Source organism: Lepisma saccharinum, chromosome 1, assembly GCF_977018435.1.
Source record: "Lepisma saccharinum chromosome 1, izLepSacc3.1, whole genome shotgun sequence".
NCBI classification, from domain to species: Eukaryota; Metazoa; Arthropoda; class Insecta; order Zygentoma; family Lepismatidae; genus Lepisma; species Lepisma saccharinum.
Window position 1 is genome coordinate 179,354,825 of NC_139229.1, and position 23,907 is coordinate 179,378,731.

A 23,907-nucleotide genomic window follows, 5' to 3' on the forward strand; every position below is an offset into this window, starting at 1 on the left:
TTATGGAATGCATTACTTATGTAACTCGGGGGGGTTACTGTATTTACAACTTAAATTTTGGGCTTTTTGCAAATCTCGTAAGAAAATTTCATTGCTTTCTTTACCTCCAAGATTCATCCAAAAATCATCAGTTTCTGGACTTTGTTTGTTTGACAACTTACAATAAATATCATGTAAATAATTTGGTAGTTGTCAACACTGGCATTGTAATTTAAGATGGATGTGGTGAAAAGCCGCCAGCTTTTCTGCAAATTCTAATGCTCCTTGATGCCAGGGATACTATCATATTGTTTTAACCCTGAATGTTAACATTATTGACATGTTCTACATACTGTGAAACTTAAATTTGTCTACATGGAATTTAGACCAGTTATAACAACATATTTCAATAAAAATGCTTTTATAATAAAATAATCTTTCATGTTCATGATCATGTTAACACTTATATGCAGACTCTAGATTGCTTTCTGCTGTAGTGTCTTCATCTACCTTTGGATGCAATCAGCAGTTTTGGGGCTAAAAAGCAGCATAAGCATACTTTCTTTTTCAGGTTTGGGGCTCATATTCCCACAGAGAAGGGAAGAATTCACCCTTCACCATCTAGTGCTTGGCATACACTGCTTCCTGTCTTGCACCCATAAGCAGAGTTGGCTTCCAACAGAGCTGCTGAGGGAGTATACAGCTGTAAGTTTTTGTGGAATACAGCTGTAAATTTTTGTGGAATTGAGTGCCATGAAAAACTAAATAAGATTAAGGCATTACTTACATCGAGAGATTAATTGTTGTACCATGATAAGACACATTAAATTAAATACTGGCACATGGGGAAAGAGAAAAAATACAAAATGAAGAAAAACATTAACTGTAATTTGTACTTTAATATAAACATATTCATAAAATGCATCATTATGTACATTTATGACTTAGCAAAGCAGTCTATAAAAATAGCCATATATTCCTTGACTTATCTTGAACAAAACATTTATATACATAACCATACCTGTCTAACTTGATTACATTCCTTAGCATGCTATATGCTATGTTACTTTAATTATACTGTGATCTTTGGTCTCATACAAACATATTTAAATATAATTTCTCAAATATGTCACACACACAGCAATATATTTCTCAAATGTCACACACACAGTAATATATTTCTCAAATATGTCACACACACAGTAATATATCTCTCTTTAATCACCCACACAGTATATCTTAATTTAATCATTTCATCTTTATCTTCCTATTTTTTTTAAACAAAAAGCTTTTTAAGGCAAATATATTCACACACACCTTCATATATACATATTGTAATCATAATTCATTTCTGTTTATATTTTGCAATATTTCATTACAGTCAATATTATTCTAGTGTGCTATGCCTTTATAATTCATATTATTATTCTTTTTGACATATAATGTATAATGGAAGAGATGCATTAAAAAACTTTAAAAATAGGCAATTTTTCAGGACAAATCATGGTTCCGGTTTTCTAAACCTACCTTTAAAAAAAATATCTAATAAACAATATACAGAATCATATTCAGTAGTGTGTTTTGATATTTCTCCCTAATTTCAGATGTGCTATAGTTGTAGTATAAATCCTTTCCTATCAAAAAACCTGAGCTCAACAATGCATTACTTTTTCATTTTCTTTGAACACTGAAGATGGTTGCAGAGGTGTGTATGCAGCACCTCCTATCCTGAGCACATACCCATAACCCCACCTTCATCTCGACTGTAATAATGATGAGATGCATCGTTACTGTAATTGTTAAATCCACCGAGTTGATGAAGAAAATAAATCAGATCAGGGTATCTTTATTTTGTAAGGTAGTGAAGAACTGCTTGTGATCTCTAATTAAGACACATACTAAGATATTATGGATGGGAACTACTGGCATAGGTCCAGTAGACTTCACCTTCTTCGAAAAAATGAAAAAAATCACTCCATGGGAAACAAGTGAGTACCACTAAGATATTTTGTATGAAGTGGCCCAAGTAATATCAGGGTTGCTACGACTTTTTCATTATGAAATTCCCGGGCATTTCCAGGTTTTCCAGTCCAAAACTGATTTTTTTCCAGATATGTTTATCATCATGATTTTTGCTTTTGAACCTTTAGTTTTTAATGAAATACATAATCTGTTAATTATTATGAATATTCACTTTCATGACTTTTCTTTTAGCAAATTTCATTCTACACACACACAAGAATATGTGAAAATTCGAAGAGTAAAATGTAAAATTACAATCGGCATCAAATGTGTATTGGGTGCTACAATCATGTGCATCTATCCTTCAGGCTAAGATAACAGAAGTGTATTATTTCACCATAACAGATCTCCAAAATACGAGGGGGTACCCAAAAGTTTTAATTATAATAAAGAAGTTATAGAGATATTTACATGGAACTTTTTGTGCATAATCAGTGTCATTGCCATGCATACTTGTGCAAATATCAAATCTTTGTCTAACGTAGTTTTCTTTCCAAAGGCTGTAGAAGACATCAACCTGCATGATGAACAAAATTGAAGCCCGAAGTGTCATAAAGTTCCTCCATTTGAAGGGCAACAACGCACGCCAAATCCACGACGAAATGAAAGCTGTGTATGGGGATGAAAGCCCATTATATGACACGGTTGTGAGGTGGAAGAGGAACTTTCAAAGTGGTCACATGTCCCTGACAGACGACCCACGAGCAGGTAAACCCTCAATCAAGGATGATCTTGCCATGGTGAAGAAAGTGGAGGCCGTTATCCTCGACGACAGAAGATCGACCATGGAAAGAGTGATGGTGGAGACTGGACTAAGTTACGGAAGTGCGTGGAGGATTATTCATGAGGAACTGCACATGAATAAGGTGTCTGCACGCTGGGTACCTCGCTTGTTGACACCTTTTCAAAAACAAACTCGCCACGACTTTTCCCAGCAGAATTGACTCTGTTGGAGCAGAATGAAGCCAATTTTTTTGCTTGTCTCGTCACTATGGACGAGTGCTGGGTATACCTCTACGATCCGGAGACGAAAGAAATGAGCAAGGAGTGGAAACATCCATCCTCCCCCCTCCCAAGAAGGCGAAGGTCCAGAAATCTGCCGGGAAGGTGATGCTGTCCGTTTTTTGGGATAGCCGCGGAGAAATCTTAACAGATTACCTTCCGAAGAGCGAGACCATCAACAGCGATTACTACTGCAACCTTCTGGAGAAACTGCATAATGCATTGAAACAAAAACGTCGTGGCATGATCAGCAAAGGCGTCCGTCTCCTGGGCGACAATGCACGTGTCCATACGGCCCAAGCATCCATTGTCGCCGCCCACTGGTTAGGCTATGAACTTTTGCAGCATCCACCTTATTCACCTGATCTTGCACCAAGCGACGTCTTCCTCTTTCCCGAGATGAAGAAACCACTTCGTGGTCGGCGATTTGACGACAGAGAGGATGTCATTTTCGAAGTGGAACAGTGGTTTTCGAGCAAAGCGGAGGACTTTTACAAAGAGGGCTTGAAACAATTGAAGAAACGCTGGCAAAAATGTGCGACTCTGCAGGGAGACTACGTGGAGAAGAACTAACTTTGACCACTGCAAGTGACTATTGTATGTTTTTTATTTCATGGTGATAATTAAAACTTTTGGATACCCCCTCGTACAAAAACAACAGAAACAGTTCATAAACCATACACAATTTTCTGGCAGATTTATAGTGTCGTAGAAAATCCTACTCTTTTGCTTACATTTATAACTACACAGCATCTGGAGAACTTTTTGTTGCATATAGGAATTCTATAGGAAATGCCAACAAGATTAAGATCTATAAAATAATAGACTATAACCTCATACTCACCTTTCCGATAATTATGATCATATTGTCAAGGTACTTTAGTTATCAATCAGATATCTGGACTGGAAGTTTAACTTTGATATTCTTTCTAAAATCTAGTAAGTGAAAATTTATTACGGAAATTCGAAGGAACCATAATTTTGCACAAGACTGAGAATCATAAGAACGAAAGAAACAAGTTTCTAAACTGTATCTTTTTTGGGAGTGGAATCACAACAACTGAATCCACAAGTGGAAGTGAACTGCTTGTTCATTTTGCAACTTTTTCTTGCAGATTCCAAAATGCACGTAAATTCCACACGTTCTACAAAATTCCCTGACATTTCCCTGACAAGCCAAATTCCCTGACATTTCCCTGTTTTCCGGGTTTTCCAGATGTATAGCAACCCTGAATATGATGATTTAAGTGTCTTTAAAAAACAATACATTGTTGGCTGTTGAGTTGACTTAGACAAGAACAAGAACTGTAAACATTGTTCAAAAAGCTCATTGCCTTGTTGAATAAAGCTTTTAACATAATAATAATAATACAGGTAACTTTATATCTGACAATGTGACAGTGTTTTAATGTTCATTGTTAGCTGACACCCAGTAAAAATGATTTACTGAAAAGTTAATGAAAATATGGGGATCAATCTTGGGTGTTTAGCATTCCATACTAATGGTCTACAAAAGAATCAAATGTCAAAAAACCTAGGTCAAATTTTTAGTTAACCTTTAATGGGCAGTAGGTTTCAAAACGAAACCAGCACCACGTGGCACGAATTAACATGTCATTTCTTCAAAACTACACATGATATTTCTGTCTTTTTTGTTCATTTGCATGAAGATATGACATATGTTACTATAATGCCATCAGAGAGGCCTTGCATGGTTGTAGGAATATACCTCTGCAACACCCTACATTTTTTCTTTCACTTTGGTCTATTGTGGTGGCCAAATATGAATTCTTGTGTAAAATTTGGATTTTTTTTATTTATTAACCTCTCTTTATCGGGAGGTAAAATCTATAAATTTCACCTCAGCTATGTGTCATGTCATCCCCCCCGCCCCACCACAAAGTGATTTTATTAAAACAATTTGTTATTTTTCTACATTTTTTTGTGTATCATGTGTAATCATGGCAAGTTTGACAAGAGGCTAACAGACAGAAGTGGATCCATCCACTAAAGGTTAAAGCTCATAGTTTCAATAACTCTTCGATAAGTTAATATTAATCCTGTCTCAGTAAGCTATTCTAATAGTTGATTCAGTTTTAAAATGTAATTGCTTAATATTTAATTGTTTAATCAATTGTTACTGATTAGATTACTTGTTGTAATTGGTATTACACTGCATTCTGTTTACATTACTTGATAAAGACACATGTGAATTGTTAAAACATCAATTAAAAAATTTAGTAACTACAAGTACTAGTTTCATTGTTTAGTTCTAATATGAACATAACTACAAGAGAAACCTGCCAAAAGTTAAAATAAGCAAGTTTGTGGTTTCTTCATTTGATCTTTTTCCTTCACTGTCTGAGAAATTCTGTAACAATTTTTTTTTTCTGCACAATGTTTTTCACCAGACTGATGTCCTTAAAATTTTACATGCACATGGAAATGAGTTATCAATGTCACAGCAACTTGAACGATGTGTGTGCAGATATTAAATGACAAATATGAGTGAACACAAAAAATGACTTAACACCCTCCACTATAGGAGTCCCTCCTCTATAATGGCAAAACCTCTCACTCGAATTATCTCTTTCTACATCTCACACTTCTTAAACAGCTCTAAATAATGCTATCCAAGATCCTGGCAACAGTTGAGTTCCAAAGACATTCTCTAAATTGTCAAAAGAGGGCCAACTCCCCCAAAAATAACACTAGTCCACCCAAATGTTGAAATTATCTTTTGATGGTTGCCACTGATGGCATTATTCCTTCCTTTAAAGACAATTTTGAATATTACATGTGTTTTTTACCTACTGAAAGGTAGGCCTATACTAAAATAACATGAAGTGTCAGTGATTGATTGAGTTGGTGTGTTAAGTTCACTTTATGCACAGTAAGGCTAATGGGGACTGAACCTACAGTATAAAGTGGAATCCAAACCACTATATGCCTCCACCGAGTATCGAACCTGGGACCCCTTGATTACAAGGTGACAACGCAAAGGTGTCACAGTGGTTTTATTACATATGTGACCTGAGTTCAATTCAAATTTTTAAAAAATAAAAGGTGAATCTTGCCTCATGTCACATGGTTATCTCCAAGTAGAAGCTCATAGCACCTCGACTTATGAGCATGATTGAGAATATGTAGAGCCTTACCATCACACTGCTGTTGTTTCAAGTTAAAACTCATCCACGGAAGTACACCAAACTTGATTTTTAAGTCTTACAGGAAGCATTTCTGGCATGTTATTAAAAAAAACCAGCCTACGACATGTATTATATAATAATGCATTTCACTTCAGAACTATGATGGCCAACATAAGGTGTGATTGTTTTATACGAAACTATAACTCAAATTATCACATCTTACTCAGAATGGTTCACAAATCACAAAAACTGGCACATAACATTGGGAGTCTCTCCTTTATAAAGGCAATTTCTTTAACCTCTCTCTCTCTCTTTCCAACTTTCTCTTTGAACACCTCATACTTATCTTGGGAAAATGGTTCAAGTTACATAATTCTGCCAATGATTGAAAATAAAGTGCAGACTAATATGTTGAGATGGTGTGTCTACAAAGAAAACTACAATGAAATCTACTTCTAGGTGGAAAACAAATCTTAGTGGTATATACTATACTAATGAATGGTTCTTTTCTTGTATTAAGTATTTTAACAATATTATATAACTGCACAAGATATCCATTTACCTTTTACTGAAGATTGAGGAGCAAAAGAACATCGTCACTTTTGACATGTTCATGGCAAGATGAAGAATTCTTTAAAGTCCTAAAATTCATAAAATTGAGAAAAAGGAAATGCATTTTATCCTTTTTGTTTTAATGTAACTTAAGTTTCTAAATAAACTTCTCCTTTTCCGAAGAAGGCAACTATGTAAAAATTCAGGTACATGTCTGATTTTTAAGACTTTCAAATGTTGGCAAGACAACACATATGGGATGTAATAATGTTCTATGTAAAACAGATAAAACAAGGGAAGAAAGGGTGAAGAATAGGATCATCTGTCTTACAACCAGTTTATTCCTAATGGAAATAAATCCAAAGACACAAATTTGAGGCCATCCAATACAGCAGAGGCTGAGTAGGTCACAAAAAAGAGCTGCTAAGAAACACTTTGATGAGACTCAATGCAAATGGAAATGGATAAGACAATATATGACTGACCTTAGGTTCATGGAATGCACGATATGTGTACATATTTCACGGAGTAACAAGGGAAGTGTTAACTGGAGTAACGAACAAATAAAATATAGATACATAAAGATAGACAGAGATCAAGTTTGAAAGAGGATTAGGGAGACCAAAGCTCAAAGAATATATTGTACAAATATTTGCGTCTGATACATGATGGCTGTGTGCATTATGGATTATTTCAGAAAGTTACATGAATACCTAATTTCAAATACACCATCTCCCCATGGACTTCTTTTTCATGACAATTTTTTTTCGAACATCAACCACCACTTAAGAAAATGCATTTTAAATAATATATAACTACCTTTACAAACATCATATAAAAAATAGTGTGAATTACCAAACATGAAGTAAGTAGATATTGTTGATCGAGTACTTAAGAAACCTACAATAAACACTCTTCCCAAAAAATATCTGTTTCAAGAATGGTACTTTTATCAAAAGTACAAAAATCCAAACCCTAATAGTGAAGCCAAAAGAAATGTTTAAAACAATTGTTATGACTAGTTTAGAAAAAACAAAAATTAATGGAACTTTTTACATCTTGCAAAAGTTCAGTGAACTCAAAATACCATAAAACTAAAACTTATGATTTCTCACAATGTATTCTAATAAAACATTAAAATGCTGACCAAGGCAAAATTTATTGTATAAAAGTATATAAGATATATTATATTCACGTTTTCCGCAAAGCTGTTTTACATTATTTTCTATTAATTTCGGTAGCCACTGCCACCATCCTCGTTGGAATTCGTTGTGTTGTTGCTTGGCGCGTGAGTGAGTGAGTGAGTACCTTAATTATCTATTACCGTGTCTCTCATTCCCATAGTATGAATATATTTTATATTAAGATATATAAGATGATGGTTGGATCTTTCATCAATTTATTGTGAATCTTCGTCTGAAGAAGACCCTGTTAGAGAGTGGAAACATTACGTTTTTAGTGTATATTTTTATACAATAAATTTTGCCCTGGTCAGCATTTTAATGTTTTATTAACATAGAAACAAGGCTAAACAGTGTTACCACTGTATTCTAGTGTTTAAAATGAAAAAAAAATAATTTCTGTACAGAAAATACAAATTTATACTAAGTGACCAAGCTGTTATTTACACAATTTAACAGCTGTACATAAATCTGTCATTTATTCAGTCACTACTTACTAATCACAACCTTTGGTGCAAGTAATACTTACCAGTATGCAAAAGATACTAATTCCTTTCTGTAAGTAGAAAGTCCCACTTGGTTCCTGGAATATAGGAAAGAAGCCGAGCAGGAAAAAAGAACAGAGGCACATACTGGACCTTGATATAATATATAAATTCAGTCATATTCTTCTCTTTCTAAAATAGCCACATATCATGAAAATTTACTTGTGGTTCTGAGTTGTCGAATTTGAATCACAATCGGGGGTGATATCTGTGAAGTCTATCAGAGGATCTTCATCGTTCGGCAGGTGGTTTGTGGCAGAAGGAACACATTCATCTTTTTCCCTGTCGGAAGTGCTCTGGTATGTGTGGAAGCCATCGCTGGTTGAAGGGTGAAACTGAGAGAAATCAGAAGCAGATTCTGTGACAAGCAATGGTGAATTCTCGTTCCGCTGACCTCTGATAGAGCTGTACGTCCCTCGTCCACGAAGTCTGCGGCCAAGTGAACTTCCTGAAACAGCAAGGCAACACTTTCATCAACAATGGATGCATCGGTGATGGCAATGAGAATTGCTCTGCTACAAAAATACATTAGTGACTGAAGAAAGAGGGCCATAGGGTCTAGCAAATAATAAATATGATAGAAAATGAGATACAATCACAAGATAATTTGAAACCATTGATATTTCCATCTAAAGAGGAAGAAAAATTACATTTGACTCGAGAGGAGCCAGATCCAGAGAACTGGAGAACAGGTACTCTTGACCTGGCTACTACGGGATCTGATGTCACCTTTCTGCGGATGATGATAATGAGTCCAGGTCATGAATTATAATGTTGTTATTGTGCTTTGTTGTTTACAAGTGGGGAAAAAAAGATGGAAGGGCTACAACATAATCAATGGATAGGAAATAAGAAACAAAATTATGTTTATAAACAAAACACTGTGGGATCCTTGATGTGTAGAAGAAAGATGGTGACCAACACTACAGTGTGGTCAGATCTGAAAAGAAAGTGTCAACAGTAAAAATAAAAAGTAGTATTTTAGACAGAATGGTGGAAGTTGGTGTGCAGTGGTGAGTCGAGATATACAATACTGGGTAATGATAGAAAGACCTGTAGGGACACTTGCACTAATGGTTGATATGGGTTTGTATCGTGGTGGGAGTTCCAAAAAAATTCACTGTTGACCCAGCATTGTGGGGGCATTTGGAAAGCTACCTGAACAACAAAAAAATTGATACACCCATCTCGCCAACAGCAATAGGGTTTGATATGCTAATTTTGCATCATGCAGTGAAAATCCACTTGAATGTGTCACGTGCCTAGTCAGCCAAACACAATCACTAATGTGATATGGAATATTTCAAGGAAGCGACGACAGATGGCAGCATGCAAAAAAAATGGGAAAGAAAACTGATTGTTGAAATTAGAATATGAGAAGGATGATTATATGTATTAAAGCAAATGGGAAATAAGTAAATGCAGATTATAAAAATGTATATAAGGAATAAATAACATAATGTAAATAGGAGATTATGGTTATTAACCGTTTGAGTCCCAAGGCCATTTTCACATGTAAGCCTCTCTGTCCCAAGCCGATTTTGAGCAAAATGCAGAGTTTCAATTAAATGAGTGTAGATCGGAGACTAATTGCCCAAGAAAGATGAGTGATATACCGTTGTATGCAGAATGAACCAGAGATTCAGACTATATGAAATTTATGTAGATTCGGCGTATATGTGGTGGGGGGAGGGGGCTAATCAAAATTCCAAAATTTCGAAAAAAAAATTGGTTCCCCCACCCTCCCCCCAAGAAAAAAGTACATGACAGTGTCGACATGCACATGGAAATGATCTCTGACATGTAAGGAACACAAAAATATTTGCATTATTATCATATGACCAATGTAACTTGAGTTGTACCACCAAAAGGAATGGTCGGCACGCCACTGATTCAAGCTTCAAAATGCAGCGGTACCTTGAAATGACTTTAGCTCAGAGACTATTTGCCTTGGAGATATGAACGATATAAACCGTTGTACGCAGAATGAATCACAGATTCAGATGATATATAATTTATGCACATTCGGCGTATATATGGAGGGGGAAAGGGGGAAATCCCCTGAAAATACTTTTTTTTAAAAAATGGGATTTCTCCCCACCCCCAACCCCTCCCCCCGTAAAAAAGGATATGAAAAGTTCAAAATGCACATATGAAAAGTTCAAAATGCACATAGAAATTATCGCTGGCATGTAAGAAAGAGAAAAATATTTGCATCATTGTCGTATGACCAATGTAACGTGAGTTGTACCCCTGAAACGAAAGGCTTGTACGCCACAGTCTCAAGCTTCGGAATTGAGCGAACTGCAGAGTTACATTGAAATTACTATAGCTCAGAAACTAAATGCCCTCAAGATATGGAAGATATACTGTTGTACGCAGAATGAATCACAGATTCAGACGATATATAATTTATGCACATTTGGCGTACATATGGATGGAGGGGGGAAAATCCCCTCAAAAATACTTTTCTTAAAAAAATGGTGTTTCCTCCTGGCCTCTGAAAAAAAATGTCAAAATGCACAAAATGCAAAATTTATGCAAATTTGGCGTATATATGGAGGGGGAAGGGAGAAAACCACCAAAAAATATTTTAAAAAATTGTCACCACCCAAAAAATGTCCTCGCACTTGGGCACAGAACGACACCTACGCACAACACATACGCTGCTTGAAATTCTATTTTTAGACAATGCAGGGTAAACCCTGTCGCAACTTGTGGACACTTGTGCTAAAAAAACAAAGGTTTCCTTCAGCGCGCTTCGAAATTCCATTCTCACAACGCAGATTCAACAACCAGTCTTCCCCCTCCCCCACCCCCTGCTTGCACCCTCACGGAAAACTTTCATTTTGACATCGGATACTGATAAACAAGTTTCCTTAGAATACAGTTAACAGGTGGGAGTGAAAAGCATTGCTTTAGAAGAACAAAGCCCGTCTTCCTTTGTCGGCAAAAATTTGACCTTGAAAAGAGACGCAAAAGAGAAGTCCCTTTTCGCGCCTTTTCACCTCCATTTTCATGAAGAAAAAAAAAAGGTGCAAGAAACATTTCTGTTAAATACTTGTGTTAGGAACAATTTTTTTAAAAAAAATCTAAATTCTAGCCAAAAATAGAAAAGTTATAACGTAAAAACTAAGACCTTGACACAGCGTCTCGATCGAGATGCTTGGGACCGTGAGGGTTAGATTTGGGTATCTCGATCGAGATGCTTGGGTCACAAAAGGTTAAGGATATGCCCATATATGGAATATTCAGTAAAGTTAATAAACTGAGTAAAGAGTTCAGAAATGTGTCCTTTTTCGATCTTTGAGATCGGATTTGATTCTGTTTACCTCTGGCAAGGAGAATATTGCCAGGTTTTGGGTTGTTTTGTCCCTGGTGGCGTTGTATTCAAATTAGACACCCCAAAGCACTTCCGGAGGCGCTAGTTATATTAGTAGCACTATGCCACAGGTAGCGATTTTTATTAGTGATCCTTGGTTATCTCCCTTTGGTTTTTGGCACAGGAGGTGGCACTGTAGTCAAATTAGACGCCCCTAAATTCCATTGTAGTGTTGACTTCCATTTCTCGATGCCAAAGAAAAGAGGAAAGCGTGATGGAAAGAGAGTTCGGGAGTATGTTATAAATAGAATATTGAAGAAATAGACGATTTTGCCAAAGAAGAAATAGATAAAGAAGGCCAAGATGATTTGTTGTAAATAGAAGGTTGAAGAAGTAGAAGAAAGAAGAAGAAGCCAATTTTGTTTACTAAAGAAGAAATTTACATTAGTAGAAGAAAGAAGAAGCCCATTCTTTTACTAAAGAAGAAATTTACGTTAGAAGAAGAAGAAGCCGATTATTTTATTAAAGATGAAAGTTATGTTAGTAGAAGAAAGAAGAAGAAGCCCCTTCCTTTACTATACCGCGTTTGTAAGAACCTGTCCCGTTTCCCGTGTTAGCAATCACTCGACAGTTTCGGTGCCAATGAGAAACGAGGAAAAAATCGTCTGCTGGGCAGCGAGGAGTGAATGGAAGCCAGAAGAGAGGCGCTTACGTAGACACTGTTGAGACATTGCGTATTTTAATTGGCTGCCTGGCTTTGACTTTCCCCAGCACGGAGAAAAGCCAGCGACCAGCTAGGGCGGGAACCGGGACAGGTTGTAACAAACGCGGTATAAAGAAGAAATTTACGTTAGTAGAAGAAAGAAGAAGTTGATTCTTTTACTAAAGAAAGTTACATTAGAAGAAAGAAGAATAAGCCTATTCTCTTAATGTAGAAGAAAGAAGAAGAAGAAAAATATAATCTCTTCCAAATAAATATTCATGTACATATATCGCATAATCTCTGTAACTGCGAAGATTCTCAGAATATAGACTCGCATTTTTATCATATCCTTTGGCTATAACGCTTTCTTATTTGCATTCTCAAACAAAGAACACATTACCCTGAAGATTTGTAGCCATGGTATAATAATATAAGTAATGCACCCAAGGGGCGTAACAAATGTCGTTGGACCTCAAAGGGCTGTTGCACCAGATTTTAGTTTCTTTTTCAAGTGAATTTAAAGGCATTAGTCATATAAATTAGTTTTGTAGGCGAACCAATTGTATTTACATTCAAGTTTTTGCTTTGTGTGTGTGTGTGTGGAGGGGGGGGAGTGAGTAAAGCCATAATTCATATGTACTAGATCTGCAAAGTAAAATTCTGTCTTAATTCAAAGTTTCACTTTCCAGGCATAACCTATGTTCATAAAAGGTAAAGTGTTCCCCTGTGCATAGCACCACGCCATGAAGGCGTATAGGGGGTGTGGGGGTAACGCCCCACACTTTCTTGATCCGGTCGTGAGTGGGGGTGATGTGATCAGCATCACGCCCCTGACCGCCTTTACCCCCCAGGGTTTCCCCCAAGTACCCATGTTATTCGACCCTGGGTAGGCACCGGGGCCGCTTCCACCGTTAGAAAAGTTCCCGGATTTGAACCTGCCGGGGATCGAACCTGGGACCTTGAGCATGGTAGTTAGACGCGTTACCGACTGAGCCACCGCGGTACATGACTTAATTAAGGATATGAATCATGGGCAACTGCACAATTTTCTACACGAGGGTACACTAATTTTTTTTTCCATGGGGGTAGGGGGTGCAAGCAAGTCACCCCCCCCCCCTGTAAATGCTGCTTCAATTTGAAGTTATTGTGTTCTTGCAATGATCTGTACTAGTCTCACTTGTAATTATCATTGTTTACAATAATTAATGTAAATTACTGTGGCTGGAATGAAATTGTAAGTGAAATATATAATTATGGACATTAACATATAATTATGCATCCTTCAGATGCACCTGATGTGAATAAAATATTCAAGCTATTCACCAAACATTTGTAACTTAATATCAGATCAATAAATTGTACATTGATATCAGGAAAGGGAATACTAGGCTAGCTAGGCTATCCCTGAAGCCTGAACCGCAGAAACTAAAATATAGAAGAACAATGAATTAGCATTTGTGAATGAATTGATCATTTCAATAAGATGATGATGGTGATTCTAGAGGTTGCAGCCTGATTTGTTAGGAGTTTGCAACCTGGCTGTCATTGGTATGTATGGCAACGTGGTTTCCTTGCAGACTCCGAAAATGAGCAAAACCACTTATACATGGCATTTATGCTAGCCTACTTTCCAAAAATTCAAGGGTATAAGCTTACATATACTGGGACATACTTTGTGAGGTACATCTGTCAGACTACTCTGAATATTTTCACCCCTGCCTCAACATAAATTACCAATGTACCGTTCTGATATTGAAGAATAATACATTACGGGTACTAGTGATATTGAAGAATAATACATTACGGGTACTAGTAACTGATTTGACAGCAATTACTGCCAGAACGGAAGTTATATAGCTACTATATTCATTAGTTTATTCATCTACAAAAATATTATAAATGTAAACATATTCATTACACTTGTCCTACAGTCAAAAATATACACACACAAAAAAAAAAAAATAACCTTTACAATATACAGGGTGTTCCGGGAGGAAGTGGCAATACTTTGGGAACTCGTAGTATGGGTGATTCTAAGCAAAAAAGTTCATATGAACATGGGTCCGATTTTGAACGATAATGAAGATATGAACAGAAATAAAAATGATGTAGGAAAAGGCAAACAAAAACAGTAACAAGTAAAACATGGCAATGTAATGGTAATTGTGTAAGTAAATACAAGAAGGTACATGCTGATACTAATCTTTATTGCATGAATTTGTGGTGTAGCAGTAATTAGTACACGATAATTAAGTAATGAAGCAAGCAATAAATGTAGAAAAATAAAATGTTAACACCTGCTGGTCAGTACTCACATGAACAAAGTAAGGAGGGAAAAGGCCACAGAAATGATAGCAGGTCACAGCAGATTCTCAAAAATACCACCACCAACATCAATGCACTTCTGAGCGCGTCGGAGGACAGCTTGTGTTGCACTACAAAGTTCCCGATGATGTTTCCAGATTAACGCAGCAGCATTCATAATGTGAATGTGCAGTTCATCCCTTGTATTCACCCTTTCCAGGTAAATCTCCTGCTTTATCCACCCCCATAAACAGAAATCAAGAGGGGTTAGGTTGGGAGAACGAAGACCACTACCACGATGACGACAACTACCAATCCATCGATTAGGGTAGGTGGAATTCAGATGTTGAATGATCAACCGACTGGAATGAGCAGGTGCTCTGTCATGCTGCAAGATGAGCTTCCACCTTGTATGCAAAGGAACATTGTCTAACTGGTCCATCAAATCATTTTGTAACAGATGAAGGTACGGCTGTGCATTCATGCGTTCATGAAGGATAATTGGGCCAAGAAGAATGTCGCCAACCATGCCACACCTCATGTTTATGGAAAATCTGTCTTGGTACCCTGTGACAAGGGTTTCGTGAGGGTTGTCCCGAGCCCAAGTGTGTCTATTACGGGTATTATTCACACCAGTATGAGTGAAGGTCGCCTCATCAGTGAATAAAATATATGGCACTTGTACTGCATGCTGTAGTAACCAATGACAAAATCAACGGCGGGAAGCGTAATCACCAGGATGTAAGTCCTGCACTGGTTGGTGGTGAAATGGATACAAATGTTCCCCATGTAATGTCTGCCACACACAAGTATGTGGAATACCCAGACGTGTTGCCATTTGTCTGGTACTAGTGGTAGTAGGACTTTGTTGCACCACGGTAAGTATTTCCTCCTGTTTGTCAACAGATTGTCTGGTTTCACGTTCGGAAGTCACTTTAGCACTGGGAAGTGTTCCACGCTCTCTCAATGCACGAAACATATTAGTATACACTGCCTTATTGGGTGTCCTTCGTAATGGAAAATGCCTCCTGTATTCTTCAAACAGTCGCGTGCGCACTTCCATAACAAAACCCATACACAAACACCATGTCCGCATACTCCTCATTTGTGTATGTAGGTGCCATTTGACGGTAACTGTCTGTGAACTGCTACGGAAACAACCCAGATAACAGCATCTCACAAATGTGCACATATTCCAAGTACACACTCTCGCAGCACTGCAGGTAAGACGCTTCAATGAGTAACTGTCACTTGTGCTGCCACCTGTTGGCAATCTTGCAAAATTGTCAGGATGGTTTACTAAGCGGCCGCGGTAGCTCGGTCAGTACGGCGTTCCACTAACAATCCAAGGGTCGTGGGTTCCACTCCCGACCGGGGAAACCCGGTATTGTTCTGACGGTGCAAGAGGCTCAGGTGCCTATCCAGCATCAAATAACATACGTATTTACTTACACAATTACTATTACATTGCCATGTTTTACTAGTTACTGTTTCTGTTTATGTTCTCCTACATCATTTTTATTTCTGTTCATATCTCCGTTATCGTTCAAAATCGGACCCATGTTCATATGAACTTTTTTGCTTAGAATCACCCATACTACCAGTTCCCAAAGTATTGCCGCTCCTCCTGGAACACCCTGTATTTAGCAACTAGTAAGTGCAATTTAACTACAGAAAGCAAAAAGTGTTCAAAAATATTTTTAGTTTTTCATTTTCACACTTCAAAACCAGTATATTTTATAGCATGCAAGGATACGAATATGAAGAATGTCTCAAGTTTTGTGCATCATTTCTTGAATAGAGTACAACGTTGACTTACCAGAACGTGGGGCATGCAACAGTAAAATTGTTCAGAGATAATATAACGGAAAACTACATACTTTTAGCATACAAAATCATAGATTTCCATATGTATGTACTGTTCACTCCTACACTCACTTTCACAGATCCTGCTCTGCACATAGCTTACACACTTTTGTTGTGCATTCCAGACACACTGGCTTCTTACACAGATGGCACAGATAAGAAGTCTTCCTCTTCTTACGGGGTTCACACAGAGAACAGGTTTTCCATTTCTCAAGCATGTCTTCAACTGTGTTGGCCGTGGTGTTTTCTGGTTTTCCCAAGACGTATGCAACCTTGAACTTCATAGTTTATCTTCGTGTTATTCACTCTTCTTTTCAGATGTCCTTTTACGAGATTTCTAGCAAGGGTCTTCATGAAATCTAGACAGGTTATCTCTGTAGGCAGTGTACAGGATATATGCGTTGACAGCGCAGATATCTATGATTCTGTAGAATACTGCCATGGGACATCGTCTCTGAATCATCAGCTGATATTTCCATGCAAAAGTCTTCGTCACAATCATCCACATCACTCACATAGTCATTCAGCCATGAATTTGTGGTAGACTTGAAGCCTGGATCACCCGTCCGAATTCCAATAGAAGACTGCGCCATAAAGCTCCTTGTGAGGTAAGTCAGGCAGACCACACTTGGCAATAAACAAAGCCTCACTCCTTACACGCGATAAGCTGGTGAGAAACTGATGATGTGAGGAGGGCCAAGGACACTATTGCGTAAGGAAGATGGAAGGTGGCGACACTAGCTTGAACGAAAGCCGGTAATCTGAAACTTACAGAACCTCAAGCAGTCTGTGAGACCGCACCTCACAAGTTAAGGGTTAAGTATTACCGCATCTCATGCAACCCCTCCCCCCCAACACACATATACAGGGTCCATCTTTCCCCTTCGTGTACCTGATGGCGGCCGCCCAGATGCCAACTCCTGTCAAATCGCGTGCGATATCGCCACTATGGAAACCACTAGCTTCGAAATGACTTCAAGTTCTCAGAATTATGGCAACAATTACGTTCAAAATGAGCACGTGAACTGTCACGGAAGACGGAAATGTTATCCTCAAGTTCCACACCTTTTTTGGCATGTTTTTAGGAAATTTTGCATAGATTTGGTAACAAGACACGCTAAAAGGGCACTTAAGTTTGCTAACAGCTCGCGGCGCCAACTGAAACACGTGGCATTGAGCATATCTTGTGGATTTCTTTCTTAACCCCAATCCATTTCAGTAACTTCTCGATCTCAGTTCAGTCGTATTTTTAAAGTGTGCCTGTTCCACACAGAAATACCGTGCGAAACCTTGTTAGCAAATTAAGGGAAACAGGATGTATTCTCAATACGAAGCAAATGGTAGAATGGCATGTACTTACTGAGGATAAATTGGACGAAGTCGGAGAAAGATTAGAACATACTCCTCAAAAATCACTCCGATGACTTGCACAGGAAACAGGAATTTCCAAAACTACAGCATGGCGAGCTACCAAATTTTTAAAACTGAAACCGTACACAGGTCATTGTTGTCCACGAACTGCTACCATTCAATAACCAGAGTCGGGAAAATGTCTGTAACTGGATTTTGAGGAATGTTAATGGTGGGGTAATTGATCCACGTTTAATATTCTTCTTTGACGAAGCATGGTTCCATTTAAGGGGCAATGTTGTGTCACAGAATAACAGGTATTGGAGCTCGGATAAACCTGATTTTATACATGAAACTCCTTTGCATGACCAGAAAATCAGTGTTTGGTGTGCAGTAAATGCATACAGAGTTATAGGGCCCATATTTTATAAAAATACCATAAATGCACAGAGATACAGGGACGACATACTCACACCATTCTTCGAACAACTAACTGATATTGAATGCCAGTCAGGGTTTTTCTAACAAGACTGCCACCTCACACAGCTCAGGAGTCGTTGGATTTCATTCAGGAAATATTTGAAGACTGGGTTATTAGCAAAGGATTGTGGCCCCCACGGTCCCCTGATCTCACCGTATGCGATTTTTATCTATGGCGGAAATTGAAAAATAAAGTCTATGCAACGAACCCCCACACATTAGAAGAACTGAAGGAGAATATCAGGAGAGAAACTGAAGCAATTTCAGAACCTGAACTGTTGCATATTATTGGAAATTTCCTGAAAAGATGCCCGAAATGCGTGGATGCAGGAGGACACCATTTTCACCATCTCTTGTGGCAAGGTATGTGCATATTTTGATTATAATTGTAATTGACACTTTAATGATTGTAACTGTATTTGTTGCAGGAATGAATTTGCAATAATTATCATAACATAGTAGGTCATTACAGTCTAAATTGGCATCTCTGAGAGTGAAATCTGCCACCTTCCAAAATATTTTTTCTCAATTATTAAGGGCCGTGCCCTCCTGTCCCTACACTTTCGATGCCAGTATTGCCATGAAGCCAGAAGTACACACAGCGTAAAGTAATTATTGTAGTTTAGTTTAACAAAAATAGGGAACAGTGCCAGTGGCACCAACTTAAATGAGCTCGTGGGACTCGAACCCACACAATAATTTGCCTGCTATATTTTTTTGTTAGAAACAAAGTCTCTGCGATTAAGAAAAGTTTTCATCATTATAGACTGAAAGAATTCTCGCAAGTTTAATTACTAACTGTTTTCAAAATGTTACATAATTTTTATATGAGACTTTTCAGTGTCCTATATTATTTACACCACCCACGGTCATCACTATTACAAAGCTAAGGGAGGTTAAATAAGGGCTTATGAACAGGATGAGGATTGATAGGCACTAAAAAATGCAAAATAAGGAGGCAAATAAGAACAAAATACAAAATAGGTACTAATTGTTCTGCACATCGGCCTACGATGCCAGGGGTCCCAGGTTCGATTACTGGCCTGGGCATGGATGTTTGTCGTTGTTCATTCATCAATTTCATCATGTCACTCATCTCTATCTTCGCAAATTAGCCAAAAGTGGCACAAAAAGTGAAGTAAAATAAATTAAATCAAATCAAACTTAACGTACTGAATATTTTTCATCATTTCCATGGATTAGGCACTGAAAAATCTGTTATCTTTGAAAGAAGTACTTGTGACTAAAACAATCACAAAAGAACACTATACCTGTGAAACACGAATACCACTCACTCAGGCACATAGTGGTTCTGGAAATTTACAATGCTTTACAGAGAAGAAAATTTTTGGATCCAATTTTTTTGCAGGCTGTAATCAATATTGATTTAATAAGGTGCAAATAATTTCACGGGATGGCAATGCATTCTCTCCTTTACAACTTTTGTGCCTCCCCGATCATGTAGTGGTAACATCGTTGCCTTGTGATAAAGGGGTTCCATACCCGGTGGAGGCACAGTGGTTCGGGTCCCACTTTAAACTGCAGGTCCAGTACCGATTAGCCTTACTGTGCATAAAGTGGACTTAAAACACCAACTAATTCAATCAATCAATGAATACCACTCAGAAATGTCACGAGACTGTTTTTAAACATAAACGCCTACATTATCTGGCCAAGGAACAAGAAAAGGCATTCTATGGCAAATCGTTAGCCAATTATTGCATGAAATTTAAAACAAATCTCCAGGATCAGCCCACAAATTTCCTAAACCGTGCCAAAAACGAATGGATGCACGAGGACAACATTTTCAACATCCCCCATGACAATTAACGTGCTTATTTTGAATGTAATTTTAACTATAATTCTGAGAACTTGAAGTCATTTTGAAGCTAGCGGTTTCCATAGTTGAGATATCGCACGCGATTTGACGGGAGTTGGCATCCGGGCGGCCGCAATTCAAACTCAAAATACATCTACAAACACAAGTTACAAATGTTATGGGGTATATTAATCTATGAAAAATTGTTAATTGTATAAGAATTCCAAACTCAAATTTAACTGATCAATTTGAAGATACCTTATATTGCAATAATCTTCATCTGTCACATAGATCATTCTGTAAAGGACACTAAGCAAACAGATTGAGAGAATTCTGTTTTAATTTACAAGCAGCTATATTTTCCTTCCTTGATAAAAATAAAAGCTAAAATGTAAAAAAAAAAAAAAACTTGCCTCAGGGTATTTATAAATTCAATGGGATTTGGATTAATAAAAGTTGCAATTTTTCATGTCTATGAAGAAAAATTCACGTAGAATTCACGAAATAATTCCTGGAGCCAATAATTCACACAGAATTCCAAGAATTCAAGGAATTCCCGGTGAGTATCCCCCTGGCCTGTTACATACCCAATAGGCCTAATACTTGCAAATAGTTGCTAAGTTGAAACAGAGATGGCAGCACTAGTCAGGTAAAAAGGAAGATTGCTGTATTATAGACAAATGATAGTGTATTTAGGCATAAAAGTAAATTAGAAAGATGAACAATAATAAAATGCAATGTAAGAAAAAGAGAAAAGATATAAAGACGACCAAATTAATAAAGATAATGGCAAAATTAGCAAAGTGCTCATATGCAAATATATTCGAAATATAAAGAAGTGGAAATGATATAAGTTTGTGTCTGCGAACAGATTTCCAGTGGTAGTGTGTTCCAGCCAATGCCCCAATGGTTGGGGAAAGTTAGTTATCGGAACTTAGATGCTAAAGATTATGTGTATCTAGAAGCAACGCCGCTAGTTTTGAACTTGCTGATAACGCGTAACATAAAAAGTCATAGAGGTCACGAATAGATCTCTATATAGATTAGCACCTTCAAAGTTAAGGAAGGAAGTCCAAGTCCAGATCCAGAAGGAAGCCCACACAAGTGTATAAAGGAAGAATAAGCGATCAATTGTGAATGTGAAAGTGACGACAAACAATAAGAACTGGAATTTGAATCAAGAATAAATCAATTGAAATTTACGTAAAAGTTTGATTACTTCTATATGAATCTATTCTCACGTGTTCTCAACTATAATCTCAATGTAAAAAGACAGATACAATATAATTTATTAACTATCTCTATTGGAAGGCTCACTGTCTGGTTTACTTTCTAAAAAAAGAACAAAACCCTGTAGATTTAGCAGTGGCATAAAAGATTTGCACCATCAAAAGATAACAGGCCTAGTCTTCTTCCTCCATTCACAGCCTAGGACCACGTGACATAGGGAGATAGCCCAGACCTTGCATTTGATTGATTGATTGAGTAGGTGTTTTAAGTCCACTTTATGCACAGTAAGGCTAATCGGAACTGGGCCTACAGTTTAAAGTGGGATCCAAACCACTATGTGCCTCCAATGAGTATTGAACCCAAGACCCTTGAGATCTTAGACTCAGCATACACAACAGATTGGTTTGTACCAGTTTTGGACAAAAATTCAAATGAATCCATCCATAGCAGAAAGTAAGATACACAAGTATACTAAATATTCATCATCTCTTACCATCTTGGGCCACAACACACCCTTAACAAGCAAATGGAAATACTTACGAACAATTCTTATGTGGTCCTTGAAGTCTTGACTGACATCTGAAACATCCCACATCTGCAGAAAAGCCTGACAACATGATTGGTGATGAGATGCTGCTAGATCTACGTACGGTCTGTATGAAAAACTGTAGTGGTGGGCCACAGCAGCAAGAAACATTTCTATGCATATCAAGAAATCCTACAGAAAATACAACATACAGGTTAGAAAATTATGCTTATATAATTTCTCTCATACTAACTTATTAATATTATTATTTTAAATGCCTGACAGGATGTAAGCAAATCTCTCCCATAGTATTTAATTCAATCCTTAATTGAGAAATGAATATCTGCTTGAAACTTCCATAAGATATTTTGCATCCTCAGTTCAGTAACGGTCTCATGCTATGTTTAAAAATTACATACAGTATTTAATGATGGCAACATTATGAACACAATGTGTCACTTCCCAAATTTAGATGCCAATAACTGATAAAGAAAAGCAATATATAGCTCATACCACTGAACATGAGTACCATATTTACGCGTGTTTAATGTGCGTGCGTGTATAATGCGCACTCTGGTTTTTGATGGAGAAAAGTGACAAAAAATTTTATCTCGTGTATAATGCGCACTATAATCCAGGTTCAAGAAATGGCTTTCTTAGTTGTAGGTCGTAAATCTGTTGCTATGTCAAGAGCTAGTGACATCATACCTATTCAATGAGTCACCTGTTGCTATGTGGACCAAGAGGAGAATATCCTCTTGTGTAAACAGTAAGTCACCAACTCAGACCCCTCCCTCCACTGTGTTTAGCATCCCAAAGATTTCACTTATTTATTCTGTATTAGTAGAAAGCGAGATCAAAATTACGTTATGGATTTGCAGTGCTCAGGAATTCATTTTCTGTTATTTCTTGCCCAACAAATACTGCTGATACACATCTGATCACATGGGAGTTACATGCTCGAAGTCTGCCAGAATGGCACTGCTTTTCTCGTGTCGCAGAACATTAGATTACAAGGTTTTGCTCATTTTCTCTTTACTTTTTCTAAAAAAAAAACCTTCAAAATATATACTTTTTCCAGGACTGACATAGCATTTATAAGAGGTCCGTTCAGGACTGTCAAACTAGCAGTTAGCAGAACAAGATTTCTTTCATTAAGGCATTTACACACTCCATATATGTCATATTACTTAGCCATTAATACATTTTAATTATTATTTTCTTTCTCCTTATCTTTTCTTTCATCCCAAGTACCACAAAAATCAGAACGTTCCTTCATTTTGTGATGAGTTTTTTCAACTGCATTCACACTAGTGTTGCCATCTTGAATGGAATACTGTTGCCATATTCAGAAACTACAGAATATAACATGATAGGGTTCTTTAAGGAAGTTACTGGTATTATTAATGATCTTACAGCTGAATTAAATTATCAATATTAGGCCTATAGTGCCTATCCATGGATTTTATTTGACCAAGAGCAAACTAAGTATTGCAGACTGAAAATCGTGAAAGATTTGAAAGCGGTAACTAGTTTCTTACCAAATAACTATGGGCATATGAGGCTTTGGAACATTAAAAATTGGAACAATTGAAGCAATGGGAGGTATTGCTGGAATCACATTGAATGAAAATATTAGAGAATGTTGCTTTATGTAAGTATTTTGTCAGCCATTTTGAAATACAATAACTGATTTCAATAAATTACAACACCGGACCAACTTTCAAAGGTTTCTAGCATCTACAATATTTTCAGCTCACAAGTACTAAATTTATGGTGATTACCATGGTCAGAAATTTTACTATATTTCCGATTTGTTCATTTTCTGTACAATCCAATCACATAAAATTACGATTATAACAAGAGCTCTATTTCAA

At 37.2% G+C, this 23,907-nt stretch overlaps 2 protein-coding genes across 2 annotated transcripts in view; one reads left to right on the forward strand and one right to left on the reverse strand.

Annotated features, from left to right (window-relative positions):
- Positions 1-864: 864 nt before the first annotated feature.
- The window catches only part of LOC146004635 (transmembrane protein 184C), a 43,974-nt gene continuing 20,931 nt past the window's right edge, over positions 865-23,907 (reverse strand). The window contains exons 7-8 of the mRNA XM_083143536.1: positions 22,045-22,222; positions 865-8,878 (exon numbers count right to left, since the gene is read on the reverse strand). Coding sequence (XP_082999662.1) covers positions 8,589-8,878; positions 22,045-22,222 — 468 coding nt within the window. The 3' untranslated portion in view covers positions 865-8,588. The remainder of the gene's footprint in view (positions 8,879-22,044; positions 22,223-23,907) is intronic.
- LOC145987509 (protein GVQW3-like) lies at positions 2,526-2,945 on the forward strand. The gene has a single exon (XM_083121903.1). The coding sequence runs from the start codon at positions 2,526-2,528 to the stop codon at positions 2,943-2,945; it is 420 nt and encodes a 139-aa protein (XP_082978029.1).

What these genes read in the sequence shown, in the direction of transcription:
- LOC145987509 (XM_083121903.1), top strand. Translation starts at nt 2,526, where the DNA reads ATGAACAAAATTGAAGCCCGAAGTGTCATAAAGTTCCTCCATTTGAAG.